The 19,997-nt window shown below is 38.4% G+C and overlaps 1 protein-coding gene across 2 annotated transcripts in view; it reads left to right on the top strand.

Annotated features, from left to right (window-relative positions):
- BCAS3 (breast carcinoma amplified sequence 3) overlaps positions 1–19,997 on the top strand; it is a 352,402-nt gene that overhangs the window by 87,448 nt on the left and 244,957 nt on the right. For both annotated transcript variants that reach the window (XM_010009054.1, XM_010009055.1), the window contains exon 13: positions 11,185–11,318. In XM_010009054.1, coding sequence (XP_010007356.1) covers positions 11,185–11,318 — 134 coding nt within the window. The remainder of the gene's footprint in view (positions 1–11,184; positions 11,319–19,997) is intronic.

Here is a 19,997-nt window from a genome sequence, read left to right on the forward strand (position 1 = left end):
AGGAATGCATGCTGGCAGTGGGTGCTGGATGGGATGTGGATGTGTTCCTGTCCCTCCCTGGTAACAGTAGCTTTAATTTTTGCCTTTTTTTTAACAACACTGGCTTCATAAGGCAGAAAGGAAGTAACAGCCCACTTGTGCTTCACACTGCCCTGTGCCTTGGCTTGTGCTGCAGAAGGAGAATTTCATATGGAAATGAAGTAGAAAATACCATCATGAGTTGCGTGGTGCAGTTCATGTCTGTGTCCCAGTGGCCTCAGTTGTCTCCATCAGGATTGTGGTGGAGTCAGTGGTGGGGAGACAAGAAGGGAATGTACTGTCTGAAACAGATCTCCAGCCTTCCTGGCTGCTGGATTCATGCAGCGGTTCTGCAAGTGGGTGTCAGGGTGAATAACCTCCGTGTCTGAAGTAAAATCCCCTGCCTCCAGTTGAACTCTGGGAGCATTTTTCCAGGCAGCTCGCTGTGTTTCTGCCAGGTTGCTGAGATACTTACTTCTCAGCCCTTATAGAAATCTGAGACAGTTAATGTTTGGTCTTAAAGCTGGCACCATTCCTTAGGAGCACTGAGGGATGCCAGCTATCCACTGTGGCAGCTAATCACAAGGCTGGTTTGCCTTTGATTTGTTGTATTCTCCTGTGCCATTGCATTGGGATAGTCTAACACAAGGGAAGGGAAACTTCTGGCTTATCCTGAGAAACAGAGCCAGGCTATCCTTTGCTGCAGATCAACTATATACATCAGGCCTTCACAGTACTCACATACTTAACCTGTTGCTTTTAACCTTCCACTGAAGGGTACTTCACAAGCTTCATACTGATTACTATAATGTCACAAGGTTTTAAGGAGGCATTTGTGTCAATAAAGGGAATGTGAAAACAGGAATATTTGTCATTCTCACAAATTGTAGATAAAGTGTAGAGAAATTAACTGTAAATTTTAGATATGTCCACTGATTCTGAGAGTCTTGATATTCAGATACTGAGTGTGATTTTAGGGGATGCTGGAACATCTAACACTGTTCTGTCTGTCTTGAGCGTGACCTCCTCTTCCTCTGTAGTTCTACTTTTTCTAGAAGCCTCAAGTTACACATATTAACACAGGGAATAATTTTGGAAGTTAGGCTGAGCTACTGAGGTAGAATGGGAAATTGCCCTTGGGTCTCAATTCCTCTTTTGCCTGTGAGAAGTGATGAAATCTGAACTGGACATAGCCTCCTGTTCTCTCTGTGGGGCTCTGAAGGTCTGTCCTGCTGAGGAGTTTTCCAAGGAGGTTGTCCAGGCACTATGGGCACAGTAGTTAGAGCCCTACAGATGCATGTTCCATCTCCTTTCTGTCTTGAATGGGGCATTTGGCACAGCCTTTGGCATTAATTCCTTCAAAAAGTCACAGTTGTATAGTAACTGCAATAGTACAAGCCAGTAACCTATCACAGGACTGTAGGACCTCCCAGTTTCAGATTTTTACTTTGCTGTTGATGTGGGACTGGCCAAGTTGGATTTGGACTAAAGTGTTGGACACTGCTGAGAAGCAGCAGAGCTTTTGTTTCCTTTACTCCTTTTTACTGGGAACATACATATAAATGTATATAAGGTGTATTTGTTTTGGGAGTCTGGTTAATAGTAGAAGCTTGTGCATCTATTTGAAGTTTGTGTGATTCTTAATTATTCTTTACTGTTACTATAAGGTTTGTGCCTTGTTTCTCAGTTACACTGGGGAGGAAAGGCTTCATGCCAAGAGCTATATCTACAAAAAATCCAGTAGGTGGCTGTGGGTAGCCAGGAAAGATGAGAATTATTCTGTATTTGACTTTTTTTAGAGGTTGTGCTTCAATTGCCAATTTGTTAAGGCAAGTAACTAGACCTACAGCCTCTGAAAAGGACATTTTGTTACAAAAGCTTAGTGGTGGTCCTCTCTTGGGGCGTTATTTTTCAATAAAAGCTTTTCTCTACACATCTTAAATGGAATCATAGAAGTGTTTGCCAGCCACAATATTTTGTCACAGCTTCTTGCCATTGTAGGGGGAGCAAAAGATGCAATATTTTTCAGTTCAAGCCCTTAAAACCAACTGGAACTACTGTAATTAAGTGAAACACTACTGTAACTGTAGCTAAGTACACCTTCAACTTGGCAGTAGCACCAACTTTTGAATTGGTGGGATGGTGGAGGCACATTCTGATATACATAAGTAATATTTGTATAAATATATTGAGTGGAAAAGTGTCAATTCATACAGCTACCTTGCAAGCAGAGAATGGGATGCATTCTTGGACCACGACAGCTGCTGCATAAGACAGGAAAGATATCTAGGATGAAAGACTTGATCCTTATGAAGCTAAGGGCAAGGTGGTAAGAAAGATTCCAGAGAAATACATTTAGAGAGGAAGAAAGGACTTCTTAGTGAACAAGAAGTGGGAGACTTTGCAAGCTGTGGTAGCTGACTGAATGAATAGTGGCATCATTCCAGCAGTGCGAGGGAGAGGGGATAGAAAAGGAGTTTGCAAACAGTACAGAAGACAAAGAGCTAAAATCAAAGCTGTGGGTACAATTTTAAACCAATATATTAGAAGAGGACAGGTTAAAATGAAGAGTATGTTGAAAATGAACTGTAACAACTTCAAACTTGTAACATTATGGACTGAAAGATAATCTTAGGAAAATTGAAGGGTTGAGAAGCTGTTACTCAAGGTCACACGGTAACACAGAAAAAAATATTACACAGGATCCCTGATTCTTAATCTGTTGCTGAAACCAGTAAATGACATGTCAAAATAAATTTTTATACATTGATTTTTGTTGTTTAATTGTGGTAATTTTAATGTCAAAGAGAGAAACTTTTCATATAAGATACTCAATTAGTAAATAGCTTAGAAGAGCTGCTGTTTTATAAATACCTGTGTTTTTTTTTCTTTTAAATGGGATAAATAAATGATCTACTTTCCAGAAGTGTTACTCCTGCCAGCTTAGTTGCTGAGAGCTGTGAAGTGCAACACATCTAAAGTTTTAAATAATTACGCTCTCTTGGCTACAAAAGAGCTTTTTGATCCATTAATAATGAGAAAATTAATGTTGGACCAGCAGTAAACCAGATTAAACTGTATACCCCCTTGGATGCCTGACTGCACCTTTAACGGACCTGAAATTCCTCTGATTATTTAAATGTTCTATATTGAAATGTGATGGTGGCCTTGAGTTAATAGTTAAAGAGATTTAAATTGGAATGTCTCTGCAGAAGTTTTTCCCATTGATCAGAGCAAGTGGGCAGAAAAACTCCTTCTTTGATTCTTGGGAAGCACTGATAGTGTCTCACACATGGACAGAAATTTTTTTGCTCTGTTTTTCCCACCAAATGTGTACAAGAGTAATCAGTCTTTTATTAAACATGTAGATTAGTTAAGGTTTACAGATGTTTTTTATAATGGCAAGTGCTGTATAAGCTAATTTATTGCAGTACTGATATGGCTGCAACCAGCTCCTCATCTGCGCTTGTAGTCATATAATGACTGCAACTGTCTCCTTGAGTTTGCAAGATTAATCTCTTTCTGGAACATCACCTTCCTGGATCTGTCATCTAGATTAAAATGAGCTGTAATTATTTGATTACAGAATGGCTATTTGCTTTTTCTCTGTTTATTTTGACTTTCATTTTTCACCTTGAACTGTTGCCTTTGAAGAAAAATCTATTGAAAAGAATGTAATGGTATAATATGAAATGATTCAGTGATTGTGTCTCTATACCCTTATATGTTGGGCCAGAAGGTGAGCAACAGTTCATGATCTGTAGCTTGCTAGCATTGCTTTATAGTTTGTGAAGGAAAAGTGTCAGCAGTGGAATGTTTTGGCATTTAGAAGAGTAAATATAGGCTGTTTTAACATGAAGTATGCTTTGAATGATGACAAAAAATTGTCTTCTTGTCGTAATTAGCCAGGTTGACATGGATGAGAAAGGCCCTCTTTGTGAAGTAATTTCAGTGCTGTTCTCTTCTGTACTTTTTAGTTCAATTTGTGTATGTTCTTTTTTCCTTCTTCTTAAATGCCTCCCCACAGAAAACTAATTTCTCTTTTATAGAAATACTTGCCTAAATCTAGAGTATTTCCTACCTGAAGGTGTGAGACTTCAGGATATACTGACAATTAAGTACATTCTTGGTCATTTAGATGATCTGTTACATAATTACTACATTTCAGATAGCTATGATACAAGTAAAAGTATTGTTTAAAATGCAGCATCATGTTGTTTGGGTAGAAGAAATGTACTTAAAAGAGGGTCAGTATGGCCACTTGCAGTGCATTAAATGTCAGAAATACTTTATTATCAATAGCCTAAACCCACTGCTACTTAATGTTTTAGAAAACTTCCTGATTCAGATATTTCTAATCTCAGTATTTAAATTGTTCCCTCCCCACATTTGTCCCCAAATTAGGATTAAGTAGTAGTTGGTGGCAGGAGTTGCAGCAGGTTTGATAGTACCCGTTTCCCCTTCTGAAAATCTGATATTTGAGGAGGGGGGAGAAGGTAGGAGGCTTTTCTCCATCTAGATATTAAAATGAAACCAGTCATTTAGCACAGCAGGCATTGTTAACGAGTTGTTAACTTCCTTTCCGATTAAAGATGCACAACTGCATAAAAAGGGTAAAATTATTTCCTGTCTTGAAGGTAGTCGCAAAAGCTCTTGTTGACTTCAGGGAGGTCAGGACTTGCCCTTGCTCTGTAACATTTGCTTTATTGTTATTCCAACGAAGAGCAAAACAGGATAATATGTTTCAGCATTAAAATATTTACTGCAATCCTTGCAACTGACAAACCCCCAAGCACCAACGTCAAGGTGGTGGCTGCAGATTTGTGTCCTTTTGGAGGAATTGCAAGCGGGGTTAAAAGAAAAGTGAGTTGGTTCCCTTTGATCTTTTGCCCTCATTTACTCAGCTGCTCTCCCTGTGTGTCCTTCAGTTTTGGGCGGGAGAAACCCGTCCTGATAAAGTTTTAGCATTTATTGGGCCATCAGCTGTAGTCAGTTAGTGTTTGAAACTGGTGCAGGATTTTCCAGTATCTGAAGCGTACTGCCGAGCCATCTGTTGGACATGGGAAATGTCTGACGGTTTCCATACATCCCCCAAGCTCCAAATGTTCAGTTTAGATCTATAGTTGTCCTAAGTGTGTGACAGTGTACAGGTATCTCCAGAGCACAGTCAGAGGTAATAATTTATTCACAAAATAATTTATTTTTCTTCCCTTTCTTTTGACTTTGCAGGGTTGGGGTTTTTTTTAGTATTTATTATAAAATATTTTGGATATCCTTATTTACTTTTTTCTTTTTTTGGTGAATTTTTCTGTTAAAATCAGACTTTCCTTATTTAGCTAAGCTTTTTTTGAGACTAAATTTTGTAACTGTGGCATGTGTGTTACACTTGGAAGTACAGATGGGCTCAGCAGCACTAATATTTAGTTGTATTTTGACTAGCATCAGCCTCAGAGAGGAGTTAAGGAGAGTTAAGCGAGTATAAATAAAGCTACTGTTCATAGGTCAGGTCATATGTTTCATAAAACCATGGACCATATCAACTTTGTCACATCTTAACAAGATACATACACAACGGCTTTTGCAAGAGAGCTGCAGTGGGGCAGAAATCTGTACCACGAGTGTGCAGAGGGTGGGAATGCTGGAGGAAAAAGCCGAGCGAAAAGCGTATGGACTGAATCAGGAGCGACTGTAAGTTGGCGCAGTTCCGCTCAGCTCTCTGATCCTGTAATTTTCAAAAACCTGCAGAGCATAATATTAACATTGCATGGTGTCCATGCTCATATTTAAAAAATAAAATCTGAAGTTGTTCACGATGTTTTATCGCTGTTTGTGTAAATAGTGTATTTGTGCAGCGGGTTTGTGGGTCTCCGTGTGGTGTATGTGCATGCAAATATAAGAGTTGCGTTCCTAAATGAAGTACATCCGTGAATAAGTTTCCTCTGGGCAGATGCATGCCTGCTTTCCTAACATTTGTGCCCTTGGTGTTTTTAAAACAAATCCAGCACAGCTTGAATGTGTTGAGTTCTTCAGTGTGTAATTACAGAATGACATTGTTTTGGAAGGCGGAAAAACCCTTCTGTTGCTCTGAAAGATGGCATTATTTAAAGCAAAGTTACTCGTGAAAGTAAAACCCAAGGTAAAATTGTGTGTACCTCATTTGTATGCATAAAATAAACAACTGTGCAATTAGATAGGTGTTATAAATAGGATGTGGTGGAGATGCTTAGGCTACTCAGGTTTCGTAGATTTTATAGCAAGTACCCAACTGAGATTTGCTGCTCTCTAATTTTGCCGTTCGGGCTAACCAGCTGACGCCTAGTTGAAAAGAGTTATGTTCCTACAAGGCCACAGAAGCCTTAGTATTCAGTCTCCCTCTCCTTCGGATCGTGGAGAACTCTGTGTACCATCAGCAACTTCAATCCCACCCTTTAGGCCAACCCTCATCTATCAAACCTGGGCTGAGAGAGCGAGGGGAAGCTCCCAGATAAACATACAGCAGCGCCTAAACTCCTAATCACTCTGGGCTTCCGCTTCCAGGCCCTATAATTAGAAGTCCTTCTTTTCCTTGTATTCCCAGTTGACGCAAATGCTTTTTGTGGCTTGGCACCTCATTTAGGGCGTGGGCTTAGTTTATGGCCAGGCCAGAGTCTGGTTTAGTCTTCTGATACTGCATAAATAGCTCTTAACCCACAGTCTACATCTGTACTAGTTTTTTCTTTTATGCATAGATTCTCTGTATTTTTAAACGTTTCTATCCTGAAAGAAGCTTATTGTTTCCCAAACAGAATGCATGAAAAGTAGGAAGCTGTAAATTAGGGCAAATGTATCTGTCAGGTCAAACAAAACTTTGGTAATTTATTTTTTTCCATCTAGGGTATCTGTTCCTTTTAAACTGGATTTTAATCATCTCTGTGGATTTGAAAAACCACACAGTAAAACAGTCATTAGTTTAACCTAGCTGCACCCCTCTTGTTATGGATAAGCAAAATCAAAATTTTTGCAGCAAGATACATACTAAGTAAAATCTGCTTTACACAGAAGTTTCCACTGGGTTCTGCGTATGCAAGACTTTCAATTGATTTCAGATGTTATCTGTTAAACAGGGATTAATGCCAGTTTGAAAAATAAGCAGGAAATCCTTGAGAATTATTCACTTTTCATCTCTGATTATTCATACATAAAGTACATAAGAGAAAACATTTTGGACTGAACTTACGACAGCTTTAACCCGTATTTCCGTCTAAACAACTTTTTGGGAAAACTGTCACAAGGTCTTTTAGAAAGCTGAGTTGAAGTTTCCTGCACTTGAAAGTGAAAGTGAGGTAACGACCAAGATTCAAGTTCATGTTTCTCTGCTGGGATTAGGCATTTCTGCTGGGGTGTCTCAGTAGCTGTGCTGCAGGGAGGTGGAGAGGGAAACGAAATGGCTGAGCTGTAGTAATTGAAAACTGTGACTCTTTGGTGTGAAGTAATGAGAGCTGGAAAATACCACAGCAAAACCTGAGTCAAATGTTCTAACACATCAGTGATTTATTGTTTGAATAACAGTAGCAAGAAATTTCAAAAATGCTGTTTGAAAAATACATATTTTCTCACATCTGTGGTATTGTGCTTGGGACCTCGGTGTTGGTACAAGTTTTTCAAGTACATGTGTCTTTCAAATGCAAGTGTGGGTATGAAAGGTCCTCCTTTAACTTACTGAAAATTAGTGGCTAATATAAGGGAAAGACTTGTTTTCCTTTGGCTTCCAGCTAATAAAATGCATGTATTCTGAGCAGTGTCAGACTGCAGGATTTTAGATGAGGCATGCAAAATTGCCAAATCAGATACCGCCCATCTTTCTATTTTTAAGCCAATTCCTTTCCACCCACAAATGTATTATCTTTCACCTCTGTACTCCTTCAAGTTAGCAAAACCAAACAAAAAACCCAAACCCAAACAAGATGAAACCCAAAAAACCTGAAGGCAATGCACATTAGTGTGGAACCAAGAGCTGTGGACATCATATGGAACTGATCAGAGCTGCAGATAGGCGAGCACATTTCATGGCTCCGCTTGTTCAGATACCTTGTATGTCACCAGAAGAACAAGCAGGTACCAGTGTGTGTGCTTCCTGCATTTGGGTGACGTGCATTGTCATGTATGGTCCCAAAGTGAGCTCTCTAGCAATGCCCTGCTTGGGGTAAACAGAGATTACATATTTGGGAAAAGACCTTTGTAAGGAAAAGGGTGAAATTCTATCATGTCTGCGTGCACTGGGGTTTATTGCCCCGTCCACAGACACCTGCACTTCCAGCCAGTATTGGAAATGAGATACTGGTTAGCTAAACAAGCCATAGATTTGATGGACAACACAGTATGGTAATTCCTATGTTTTCACTGGCTCATGATTATTACGCAGCTTTCTGTCTCCAGCTTCCAGACAGATTTTTGGCTCGTTTAAAAGGTTTTTTACGATCTTCATTGCACTGTGCCATGTGATGGGATACACATGAAGAATGCTGTGCTCAGATCTCTGGGTGCACTCAGCTCTGCATTTGTATTTATAAAAGACTTCTAGCACTTTGGGGGAAGAAAAAAAATAAGCTAGGTTTGCTGAGGCTGTCTGCTCACTGTTGAGAAAAGCCTTATGTGTTTGTCTCTTCCAGCTTCTCTTTCTCCAGAGGTCCTTTCCATCTGGAATAAGAGCAAGCTCAAAAGCACTCTCAACTTCTGTATAAAGCTATCCTAGTGCATGAGGGGGAGGCAAACACAGGACTTTAGAAAATAAATCCTTACTGTGTTGAGTTAGATCATTTGGAATATCCTTGCTCCAGTAATAGCAGCAGCCTGATTCTAGCGCACAAGCCCCTGTTTGCTTCCAGGTTTCTCCACTGGAAATGCTATATATTATTGAGGACCGCACACTTCACTAGAAGGGAAGTGTATTTTGTGATGTTTCAGAACAGAATTAATGCAAATTGTGTGCATAATCCCACACTAAAGACTTGGCTGACTTGCACTTGAGCAACTTTAGCTGTATTTCCTATCAACACAGTCACTACAAATCAAGAAAATTGCCAGTTAAGCCAACATTAACATCCAGACCAACCTCAGCTCACATGCCTTACCGCCCAAACATAATACCCAAATGCACTCACAGATTTCTTAGTTCCATAACAAACTCTCTTTCATTTCTAACACTCGGAATCAGAGTAACAGCCTGTAACAGTAAAAGTATGTCTACTGGAGGGAATCTTGCTGAGGTCAGATTTAAGATGTTGCATTTGTGTGATTCCGAGGAAATGGCTGCGTGCAGCGTGGGTGGCCCCGCGCTCCCTCCAAGCCCTGCCAGCATCAGTGGTCAAGCTGAGAAGGAAACTTGTAGGCAGTATTGTTTCTAAATGCCACTTGGATTTCTCTCTGATTTTGTACCTTTCTGCTAACAGGCCTTGTAGGTTTAGAATTTTTTTTACCTTCGCAAGATCTTTATTTTAGAAGAGAACTTGTGAGGAGAAACTGAGGCCTGGGCCTGTGGGTGCTCACACAGTCTGTGATGCTGCTGTGTTGTCCGCTCGGGAGGCTGCTTCTGCTGCAAGATGTGCTCATACAAACCTGCTTTAGTCTTGGAGGAGGAGGGAGCACCAGGGAGTGTCATTGGGCCTAGAAGCCAAGACTTTGGCTGCTGAAGTTTTCCTAATTGGGCTTAAGGGAATGGAGATTCCAGGGTTGTCAAGGAGGGAAAATGGCATAGCCATCGAGTGATGTTGTAACGGAGATTTCAGTAGAAAAGTTAATTAATCTTTGCTAAGAGAGTGTTCCCTGCTGCTCAATACACAAGAGGATTTTATTTTCCAAGTTTAATCCTAAAATGTAAAAGTGCCATATACTAGGCCCTGAATGGCAAGGTATGAGGCCTTTCCAATTTGGACTGAATTTGTTTAGCAGCAGTGAGCAGAAGAGGGAAAGACGAATTGTGGAGCCACATATAATAAACAGAACACTCTTACATGACAGAAAGATCATCATTTACCCTTTGAATAGGTGTCGTGTAAAATGTGGCGACCTCAGTTTTCTTCCTGAAGGATAAAAGATTTCCATTATGCTTTATGTGGAAAATCAACACATCAGAGCTGTGTGGAAATGCTTGACTTTCTTTAATAGATGCAATGCCTTGAAGATTATTTAAAGGCACTTCAACATAGCTATTAAACTGCTTAAATCACTTTGTGCTTGATGTTAATTAAATGTTGGAGGATTACTTTGGGTGGTAACTTCTTAAATGTCAGTAAGAAGCATGGTAATATGGACATTTTTATACAGAAAAATTAAGCCGAATTTTCTTTCCTGTGGTCCTAAATTCTGCCATGATGCCATACTTTTTTAACATGTACAAAATAATACTTATTTTTTTTGGTATAAAATCTTTAAACTTTTGTGGGAAATTGACTTCAAATGTGTTTGTAAATGTTTAGAAAACTGGGTAATGGACTGACATATAGAGAGAGAAAAATTAAATAGCATATATAAGTTATTGTGATTCTGCTGATTTTCTAATTTAATAATTTCAGTACATCCATCAGTGACCTGTTTTCAATGAAGTTAGTAGGTAATTTAATATTTCTCCTGAAAGCTCTCAACTCTGATTTGCTGCCTTTCAAGTAATAAATCAGTTTCTTCCATATACATTTATAAGAAAGATGCTTCTTCAGGATTGTTTTTGGTGTGGGTTATTTTGACTGGATTTTGGTAATGTTTCTTCTTCCAGAAATTATTATTGTGGAAACATCAATCTTTTTTTTTATTGGCTCTTTCCCAGTGAAGAGCATTTTGGGGCTTCACTCTAACATTAATCACTTCAGTGCTTCATATTGGTCCCACAAGTTCTCAAGTTAGACTGTTCCCAGATTTTTTACTTGGCTTTTATAGATTTGCATTGTAATACTTAAGCAGTAATACTGTTAATATGATTTCAGTTAAAGTTCTGATTAATTTTTATGAAGTGAATCCCTTTCAATTTAGTAATTTTCTGCAACTGTTTTATTTTGTTTCCAGGAAGCAAAATGTAAGCCACACTAGCTTGTTTAGATAGACGTTCTTAAGCCTCTTCTTTGCAGTGATTAATCTCTTGTGCTTTTGTGTTTCTTTTTTCTTTTTCTTTGTTTTTTTCTTTGTTTTTTTACCCAGGGATGTTGCTGGTCACTACTGACACATTAGGCCATGATTTCCATGTTTTTCAAATACTGACACATCCTTGGTCATCATCACAAAGTGCCGTCCATCATTTGTATACACTTCACAGGGGAGAGACTGAAGCCAAAGTAAGTTAAACTATTTGCTGAAGAATAATCCCCAGACACCTTATACATTTTGTGTATGTTGGCACTTTAATGTTTGTTTCAGCACACAAAGAGCCTTTCTTATGTTATAGCCACAGAAAGAATAAGAGCACAACGTTTAACCTGGACAATAATAAATTCTTGCCCTTTACAATGAGGTGCTGTCAGATTTATTCAGATATGACACTACCTCCAAAGAGCCCAGATTATTAGCTGTGTTTGTACTTAACCTTTTCTCATGTAACATGTTAAACATTTGTCTAGTGCCTGTGAAGCAACTGTCAGGGTTTGCTTAACTTTGGTGGTAAAAGCCAAAGCCAGACAATTAAAGAGTTGAAAGGAAGAGTTAATCAAAAGACTGTGATTAACTTTTATCTGCACTTTAGCAAAGTGAGGAAACCTGTCAGAGACTGTAGAGATAGAGATTTAACTGCCCAGTTTAAAAATCTCACTTTTGAAGATGGAAGACTAAGTTAGGCTAGATGAACATAGGCTGAAAAAGTCTGAAATTTTATTTTTAAAAATGCTCAGTAAACTGATTTACTGGTAAAGTGGAAAAAAAATAAAAGTGAGGGAGATGTTTGGAAGCACAGCTGTGATAGAAGCAGCACAGCATCTTATGCCTGACTCCCTCACTGCTGTGCTTTCAGGCATCAGGAGATCCTCACCTTGTAGCACTGAGTAACTGTTGAAGAACCTGTTTTAAATACATAAATAAAAATGTCACCACAGGGTAAGAAATGAGTATTGCCCTTGCTGATGCAATTACACACTGAGCACACAGGCTTGTGACAGTCTGGCAGATGTAAACTAGTGTGACAGAGAGAAGCCTCAGGCACTGTGATTATGACCCAGGCACTGGAAGCTTGGATTAATGCACTACCATGATTAGAGTTCCTTCAAACCATTTTTTTTTCTATGCCTTGTGCCATTTCCCTTAATTTTTTTTAACCTTACATTTGTAACATACTGGATCTGAAAGCTTCATTTAAGGTAGTAGTGGTTGAGAATGCTTTTGTGTTAATTTAAATTACTGGTAGTTTAAATCTTCCAAAGCTTTGCTGCTACCATTCTGGAAAAGTGTAATTACTATGACAGGCAATGGTTTACTATAGGAAGGAATAACCAGTCTGGAAGATGAGAGGAAATCAGGAAAAACTGTCCATATGGGATAATGAAAAATGTATTTACAACTGATTTTTATAAATACTATAAAGGGCATTGAGATCTGTGTGTATAAATATACCCTATCACCTATTTGAACACGTGCTACAATATGTTTAATGTTCTAAGAGTTGTTTTTGTTCTACTTTCATACAAAAAATGGGAAAGATCCTATAATCAATGTTGAAAACCAAAGCATAGGACTCCAGTCACTAGGAACAAAGATGCTCTTCTATGTTTTACAGCTGATAAATTGCTTTTTAAGGCACACATTGGAATCCAAACATAACATGTTGTAAGAATAAACCTTTATTGATATGTGTTTTTTGGGATGCAGTATTAGCATGTCTGTGAAAGCATTGCATTAAAATTCTTAGAATCAACATAGTAAAGTTTTTTCCTAGTTTGCCACATAGTTTTCATTTGGTATGTGAACAGTATAGCTTTTGGAATGCTACAAAATAGAGAAAATTCTAACCACTCTGAGGCGTATTGATGGATTTCACAACTCCCATGATAATTAAACTCTCCAAAAACAATATCATGTTGGTACCTGTGATTTTCAATACACATCTGTAATTTAAAATATTTACATAATATGTTGGATGGTTTTACTTTTTCTTTTGAAATAACAGTACTCATAGTTGTTTAGCGAGAATAGTACTATGTGGTGCTATTCTTTTATTCCATAAATGTCATGGATGAGTAGCATTAGACAAGAATTCTGGACACTGTTCCATTTAAAATTCTCAATGCAGATATTTTGAGACACACACTGGAAGCCTTAGTACCTTCTTTCTTGGTTAGAATAGTATTTGTACTTTTGCAACCAGATTTTTTTCCTTCCTCCCCCCAGTTTAAAGCTAATTGTGAATCAAGGCCAATGGTCTTAAAGGTCACCTTCTGTACTGGAGCTATAAAAAGTTCTAATTTGTGTTGATGGACATGAGTGATTATCAGTGTCAAAAATTGTTTAGCTAGTACCCATTATAAATTGTTTAATCATCATCATCATTATGCCCTTGTTATCTGTGGTATTTTAATGTCCACACTGCAATAATCTGCTTTTGCATGTGAGATTCTGGCCAGTAAAGCTTTCACCACACATTTCCCAAAATATCCTTCTTTCACAGTCTGATGCATGATTTTTCTTTCCTTGCTCTGTGATCCATTAGCATGTTTCTTGCAAATACTGATACTCTAAGAACATTTAGTTCATTGACAAGAGCTGGTACATTGGCACTGTTTATAAAAATTTCATGTTCTTGTCTGCATGGCTGTGTCTGTGCTGCTGCTGGACACACAGAAGTTCTCTGCATGGGATCACTACTTATGCTCAAATTGATTCTACCTGAAGTATACTGGAAAACTGTTTTTCCCAAGAAGTGTTGGAGCTGCAGTTTAAGCTTTGTGAAATACACAGCATCTGAATTATGCCCTGAGAGCAGAAATTTGGGAACTATATGTATTGTTGTTCCAAATATTGACTATCTGGTGTTATAACAATGTTTGAATTGTAATTTCACCCAGTTTAAAATCTTAGCCCTGGAGTGTCTCTCCTTTCACAGGGCTGCAAATTCCCACCCCGTTTTACACTGTCTAGTGATTGGAGAGCAGAACGATAGGTTGGCATTTCTCATCTGTCTCCTAAGAGAAGGTGACAGGAAGTCCTCTCTGTCGTTCATGTACAAAAGCATCTTGAGTGGATTAAGTTGCAGTCTTAATGTATATTAAAGAAAACTAAGCAAGTGTTGTGATTTAATAACGGTGTTTCCTGATCGATTTACTGCAGTCAGACAGTGTCTCTTGAGTCCCCCACATGTCTCTCTCCTGAGGCTGATGTATTAGCTCTACCTTTACTTTGACTTAATCAAACTAAAGAATTTCTCCTCCATCATACATTAATTTTTGAAATTCCAGACAAATTCTGGTTTGGTTTGGGGTTGAGAAATTTAAAGTGTAAAGTCTATTTCTACCTTTTCCTGACCACTTCTGACATAGAGAGAGGCTGATTGGAAAGAGATCTAAAGGGGTTTTATCTCCTTTCATGGACACGAGGATCATGTCCTTAACCAAAGCAGAATTTCTGCTAAACATTTGCAGTGACTTGGCCACTCCAACCTGACTGTGTCACTGAAATCACTATGTTAATATATGGGATAAAATAGGGAATGCTGTGTTTGCATTGACAGTCTATCCCAATAGCCTTGCTTTTGTTTTTTCAATATCTGTGCTCCATGGATCAGGAAGGGATGAGGCTGTTAAAAATTCCTCAAGACCTTATCAATGAGATAAGCTTTCCCTGTACTGAAATGCTGCAGAGACCAGATTGTGCTGATCTTGAATATGTCTGCCATATATTATCATACGCACTTTCTGAACAACTGATGGTTCTTATGCCCTGGAGTGGTGTCCAAAGGCACCTGCTAGCCATCTTTCTGGGTTTCTTTGTTAGTGATCTTCTTTTCAGGGCTTGTCTGCCAACACCTGCTTAGTGTTGGCTTCATGATGCTGAGGGAGATGTAGGTAGAGTGCTTTTCAGCTTCTTTTCCCCTTGATATGGACTTAAGGGTGAGTACTTGTGTTCTCCCTGACTTCTCACAGCTAGTATTCGTAACATGGTTTTCCTTTTCTCTTTCTGTATGCTTTGAACAATGAAACTGTGTGTTACTGGGTTGTTATTGCAAATCTATGTTGGATTTCCTGGCTTTGAGCAGCAAATATAAGAAAAGAAGCCTTATGTGCTGAATAAAACATTGAGGCAGGACTGTGAAGATCACTCAGCTCCTAACAAAGCCACTGATTTTTTTGTGTGAGTCAGGTGAAGATGGGGTTAGATGGAAAGTGGAGCTTGGTCTCAGAAGGGAATTGAGAGGACAGCAGCCCTGAAAGGATGTGAAGTGCTCAGATACTTCATTGGTTCAACTGAGGCGAGTCCCACGGTCAAAACATTCAAAGTTACTTTTCTGCAGATACAGACTGAAGTCCCTGTTTCAGTTACATTGGACTAATGTCTTTAAGTGCCACTTATGCTTTAGAATTATTATTATTTTTTACTTAACAGAACAAAAACCAGCATGTTTTGATGTGCTGTGTTACATGGTGAAGGTTCTTTGCAAGTGTTGGTTGTATTTAACCACACCAGAGAGACAACTGAAGCTCTCAAAAAATCCAGGCTTGCACAATTCAGCCATAAAGGGGAATAATGTGCATGTGTATGTGGTGTACATTTTATTAAGGGAACAGTTTGTTGTCCTTCAGCTCTTGCCTTGGAAGTCAACACTGCATTCATATTTTTATCCAAGAGCATTTCAGAAGGTTTTTAATAAAGGTATAACATGTTCTGAACTGAGGAAGCTCATTTACTTGCAGATGAAAGTTACACTGTCATCTGATGATCCTTTCTCTTTGATCTGAGATTGTAAACAGAAAAAAAAAATCCCTGAAAACAGGGATTATCTCAACCTAGAACAAATAAATGTAACGATAGCATCAGTGGGCTGCTGGCCAGGGTCCTGTGTAATCTTTTACACTGTCAGACTTTTGTTATTCTGACTCTCCAACTGCTGTTATAACTGACTGCAGTCAGCAGAGGTAAACAGAAGGAATGATAAAAACATTCCAGCCTGGGCTGCCCCAGAACATGTGCAACGTCACACTTTTCTTGGGAAGGCCTGAAAGTTCTTGTGACGTGATTTCATAGAGGCTGCTCAAGGTTGTTCCAGGTAGTGAAACATTGGGGTAGTTTGCAAACATGTAAAACCTCTGTGGTTAACAGGAACTTCTTCCTATCTTTTGACATAGTTAAGTAGTTGCAATTATTGAAATGGTCTCTGGAAGTCAGAATTTCTTATTTCTAGAGAGGACTCTGGGACAGTCTGGAAATAATATAGATTGATTTGGGGAAGCTGATCAGTCTTTGATGAAAGCAGACAATAAACTGCTGCAATTAGAAGTAGCTGAACTATCTTGAGGAGGTGGAGCTCTAAGCAGAGTGGTGTTTGCTATTTCAGTTATTAATAGAGAGCAGCTACTCTGGCTGCATGTCTCACTGTGCCCAGGTTCTGCCATTAGCTTTATACAGATCTGAAATTAGTTTTGACGACTCAGGGAGACAGAGTTGGGTCTGTATGAGTCTGATAAATCATATTGTGTAGACCATGATTTTATTATTTTTTCATTTGTGCTTGTTGCTACATCATTTCCTTAATTTTCTCAACCAAAAAAATTAAAATACAGACCAGTTCTCTAATCTGTTTTGAACCCTATCTCCTCAGTACTGCTGCTCATTTCTCATTTTTTAATGATATTGTTGTTTTTTTTTTTATTTCTGCAGTGTCCTTTCACAGCACAATTAAAAACTTGAGTCCTGTCCTTCAAATACTGACGTGTTTTCTCTGTGATGTTGCAAAGTGTCCCTAAAACTGGGTTAAGTTCTTACTGCAGTATTGCTACTCCTGCCTTATTGTTGTCTCACTTCAATCGTAAAGTTTAATTTAATGCAGTGAATGCAGGAGAATATACATATTGTACCCAGTGTAACTCACCACAACTGAAAAAGGAGCACTAAGGAAGATAAAAAAGCACTAGAATGATCAAAATGTATTTTAATATTTCTTGTAGCTACTGTGAAAATACATGGTTCAGTCTGGTGAGCTTTGTTTTCTAACTACTGCATAATGCACGTGTATCAGGAGTCCTTTGCCTGAGGAGGTACAGTGAGAGCCCAGTAAAGCTCCCTTTCCTTTCTAAGAAAATAAGTGATAGTATGTATTTAAGTGTTGTGCAGCAAGTTAGTACAATATTAACTTCTAGAAGCCCTGAAATACAGAGGCTGGGTAGGGCTGTCAGTCACTCCCAGGAGTAGTGGTAAACAAGGTCACTGCCTGTCCCGAGTGATTGCTTGTGTAATCAGCCATTCCCATTTTAATCAGCTGCTTTTAAAATAAGTTTTCTATGTGCTGCTCTCCTGGATGTGTGGGGTTTTTTTTCAGTTATGACTTGAATTATTTTTTAATTTATTTTGTGAGTATGTTCTAATTAACATTGTGGTTAAATTTGGAGAAGCTGTGGGAATAAGTAAAAAATCATAGCAAAAACTTCTAATTTTACATTTTATAAAATGCTTTGAAGCCTTAGGTTTAGATATTTACACCCAGATTTTCAGAATATCAGAAATAATTTTTTGATCTGTAGCCTTGAAAGCTGATCCTCAGTAGAGCTGTTGACACATGGCATGTCCTTGTAGGACTCTCCTGTCTGACTCAGGTCAGACTCTGAACATGGCAGCTAAATTTCCATTCAGTTTTCTGGAGGATTTTGCATTGTAGTGTTCAAAACACAGGATAGTGGAAGATAAAAAGAAGCACAGGAGAAGAGCAATTGATGGCAAACAGGAGAAGACAGTCCAAGAGTGAAAAGGAGTTACGGAGGTTAGAAGTGGATGCTTTGATGGAAAGAGGTGCAAGAAACAAATGGTAAAAGTGAGAGAAATAATGTTAAAGGAAGGTACATGATGGAAGAATCATTGTATAATACATAGAAAGGTTTCTTTCCTAGCTCGTTAAGAAAACCTTTCTCAGATTGTTACTTCCTTTCCATAGAGAAGGGTGATTTCTTTCCAAATCCTGCTAAAGCCTACTAGAAAAATTGAAACATTGTTCAGTTGTTTCTGATAGGCCAATAGTCATATTGTCCATGACTCTGAAAACAGAGTACTGATAATTTCTGAGGATATAGAATTTTTATTTTAATAAAGTTATAATATTAATACTGAGAATGATAGTAGACAGTAATATAAGAGGTGTTGGGTGTCTGGACAGCCAGAATCCCTTATGGGTACAAGTACTGATGAGGATCTGTGGAGCAAGCTGAATAGTCTATTAAATAAGAAGAAAACTTCTGCAGACCTGCTGTACAACAGGAGTGACAGAGCCCACTTTAGCCATGGGTGAGTTGGAAGATACATGCTGTTATCCTTACAACATTCTGTGGTTGTCTTAAGTGCATTCCTTTGGGCCAGAAAAGGCTTTGGTTCTCTACTGAGGTCCTTGAAGTATCTAGGGATTTCACCAAGACTTTTGGATATGCAAGAAATGTAGCTTGAAGCTTAAGTAACCAAACTGCTCACAAACTAGGAGGAGGAAATGGTAATAAAGCTAGGAGAAAGCACTGATGTTCCCACAAAAGTATTAGGATTGCAATTTAAAATATCTTAAGGGTTCCCAAGTTAAACAAAATCTCAGGTCTATAATTCCCTCACTGGCCTAGACAGAAAAGGATAGATAAAATTTTGGAATATAGACATGAGTATTAAATCTGGTGTTGACTTTGAGCTATAGAATAAACTTTGCATCGTGAGAGATCTAGTGTACTTTGTACTTTATTAACATATATCTGTAAACACCACGGGGTCTTGATTGATCTCTGGTATCTAAACATTACATCATAATTAACAACAAATCCAGAAATATATTATAAATACATGAAATAATAGTACATTAACCTAAAGGACAGCAATAAATTGCAACGCTTAGCATAAACTTGAAAACCACTAATGGGCCACTGTGCAGTTTGTTTATACTACAAGCAGTCAAGAACTCAGTATAATGTACAGTAACAGTGTGGTGGATAACAGCAAGCCTGATGTGATAATTTATATATTTTTTTTCCATGGACAAACACAGCTGACTTTTTTTGAAGTCCCTTCTGAGACTGCCATGATGAGCATTCTCCTTTCAGCTTGGTCCACTGCTTTCTTCCAGGTCTACTGGAAAGTTACCGAGTCCTTTCCATCGCACAGATGGATTATGCTGGTTCTATATGAATGTATTTAATTTGTACCCTTATATAAATCAGAAATATTATCTGAATTTCCTCCTTGAACTGTCTGTTGTACTTCTACTCATCATTTATCTGTGAAAGACCAACGAGGCCAATTTTGAGACCTGTAGGAGACGGGTAGAATTACTGCGTTTGTAACGGTAGCTCCCAAAATACTTTGTCACTGCTGAGTGGGCTTTCATAGCTGTATTCCCATAAATCTTAATTCATTTCACACTCATCTGTCAACACTTTTCTTTCTTTTTATTACTGAGTCTTAAAAAGCTGTTTGTTCTCTGCCTCTGTGGCTTCAGCCATATTTTAAGTGCTCTTGACCATGCTGCTCACTCTCCAACTGCAGCGCGTTTCTGAGCAGTGTTTTGAAGGGAGCGTTTTTGGATTAAGTTGTTCCCAACTTTCTTCCTGAGGACCAGGATCACTTATTTTTTTTTCCGTGTAATGTTTACATTGGGAAAAAACATCCTGTAATAGATTGTTTCCCTGTTTCTTGGCTTCTGTCGTCCCGTGCCAGGGCTGTCGTATGTCTTTTTAAAATAGTATAAATCCTAAGGATGCTTACAGAAAACTGAGTATTAATATAGAAACTTACACAGTTCTGTTGTGCAGTACAGTGGGATACATTTTTTTTTCTTTATAATCTCATAGAAATGTACA

Source organism: Chaetura pelagica, unplaced genomic scaffold, assembly GCF_000747805.2.
Source record: "Chaetura pelagica isolate M959 unplaced genomic scaffold, ChaPel_1.0 scaffold72, whole genome shotgun sequence".
In the NCBI taxonomy this organism is placed as follows: Eukaryota; Metazoa; Chordata; class Aves; order Apodiformes; family Apodidae; genus Chaetura; species Chaetura pelagica.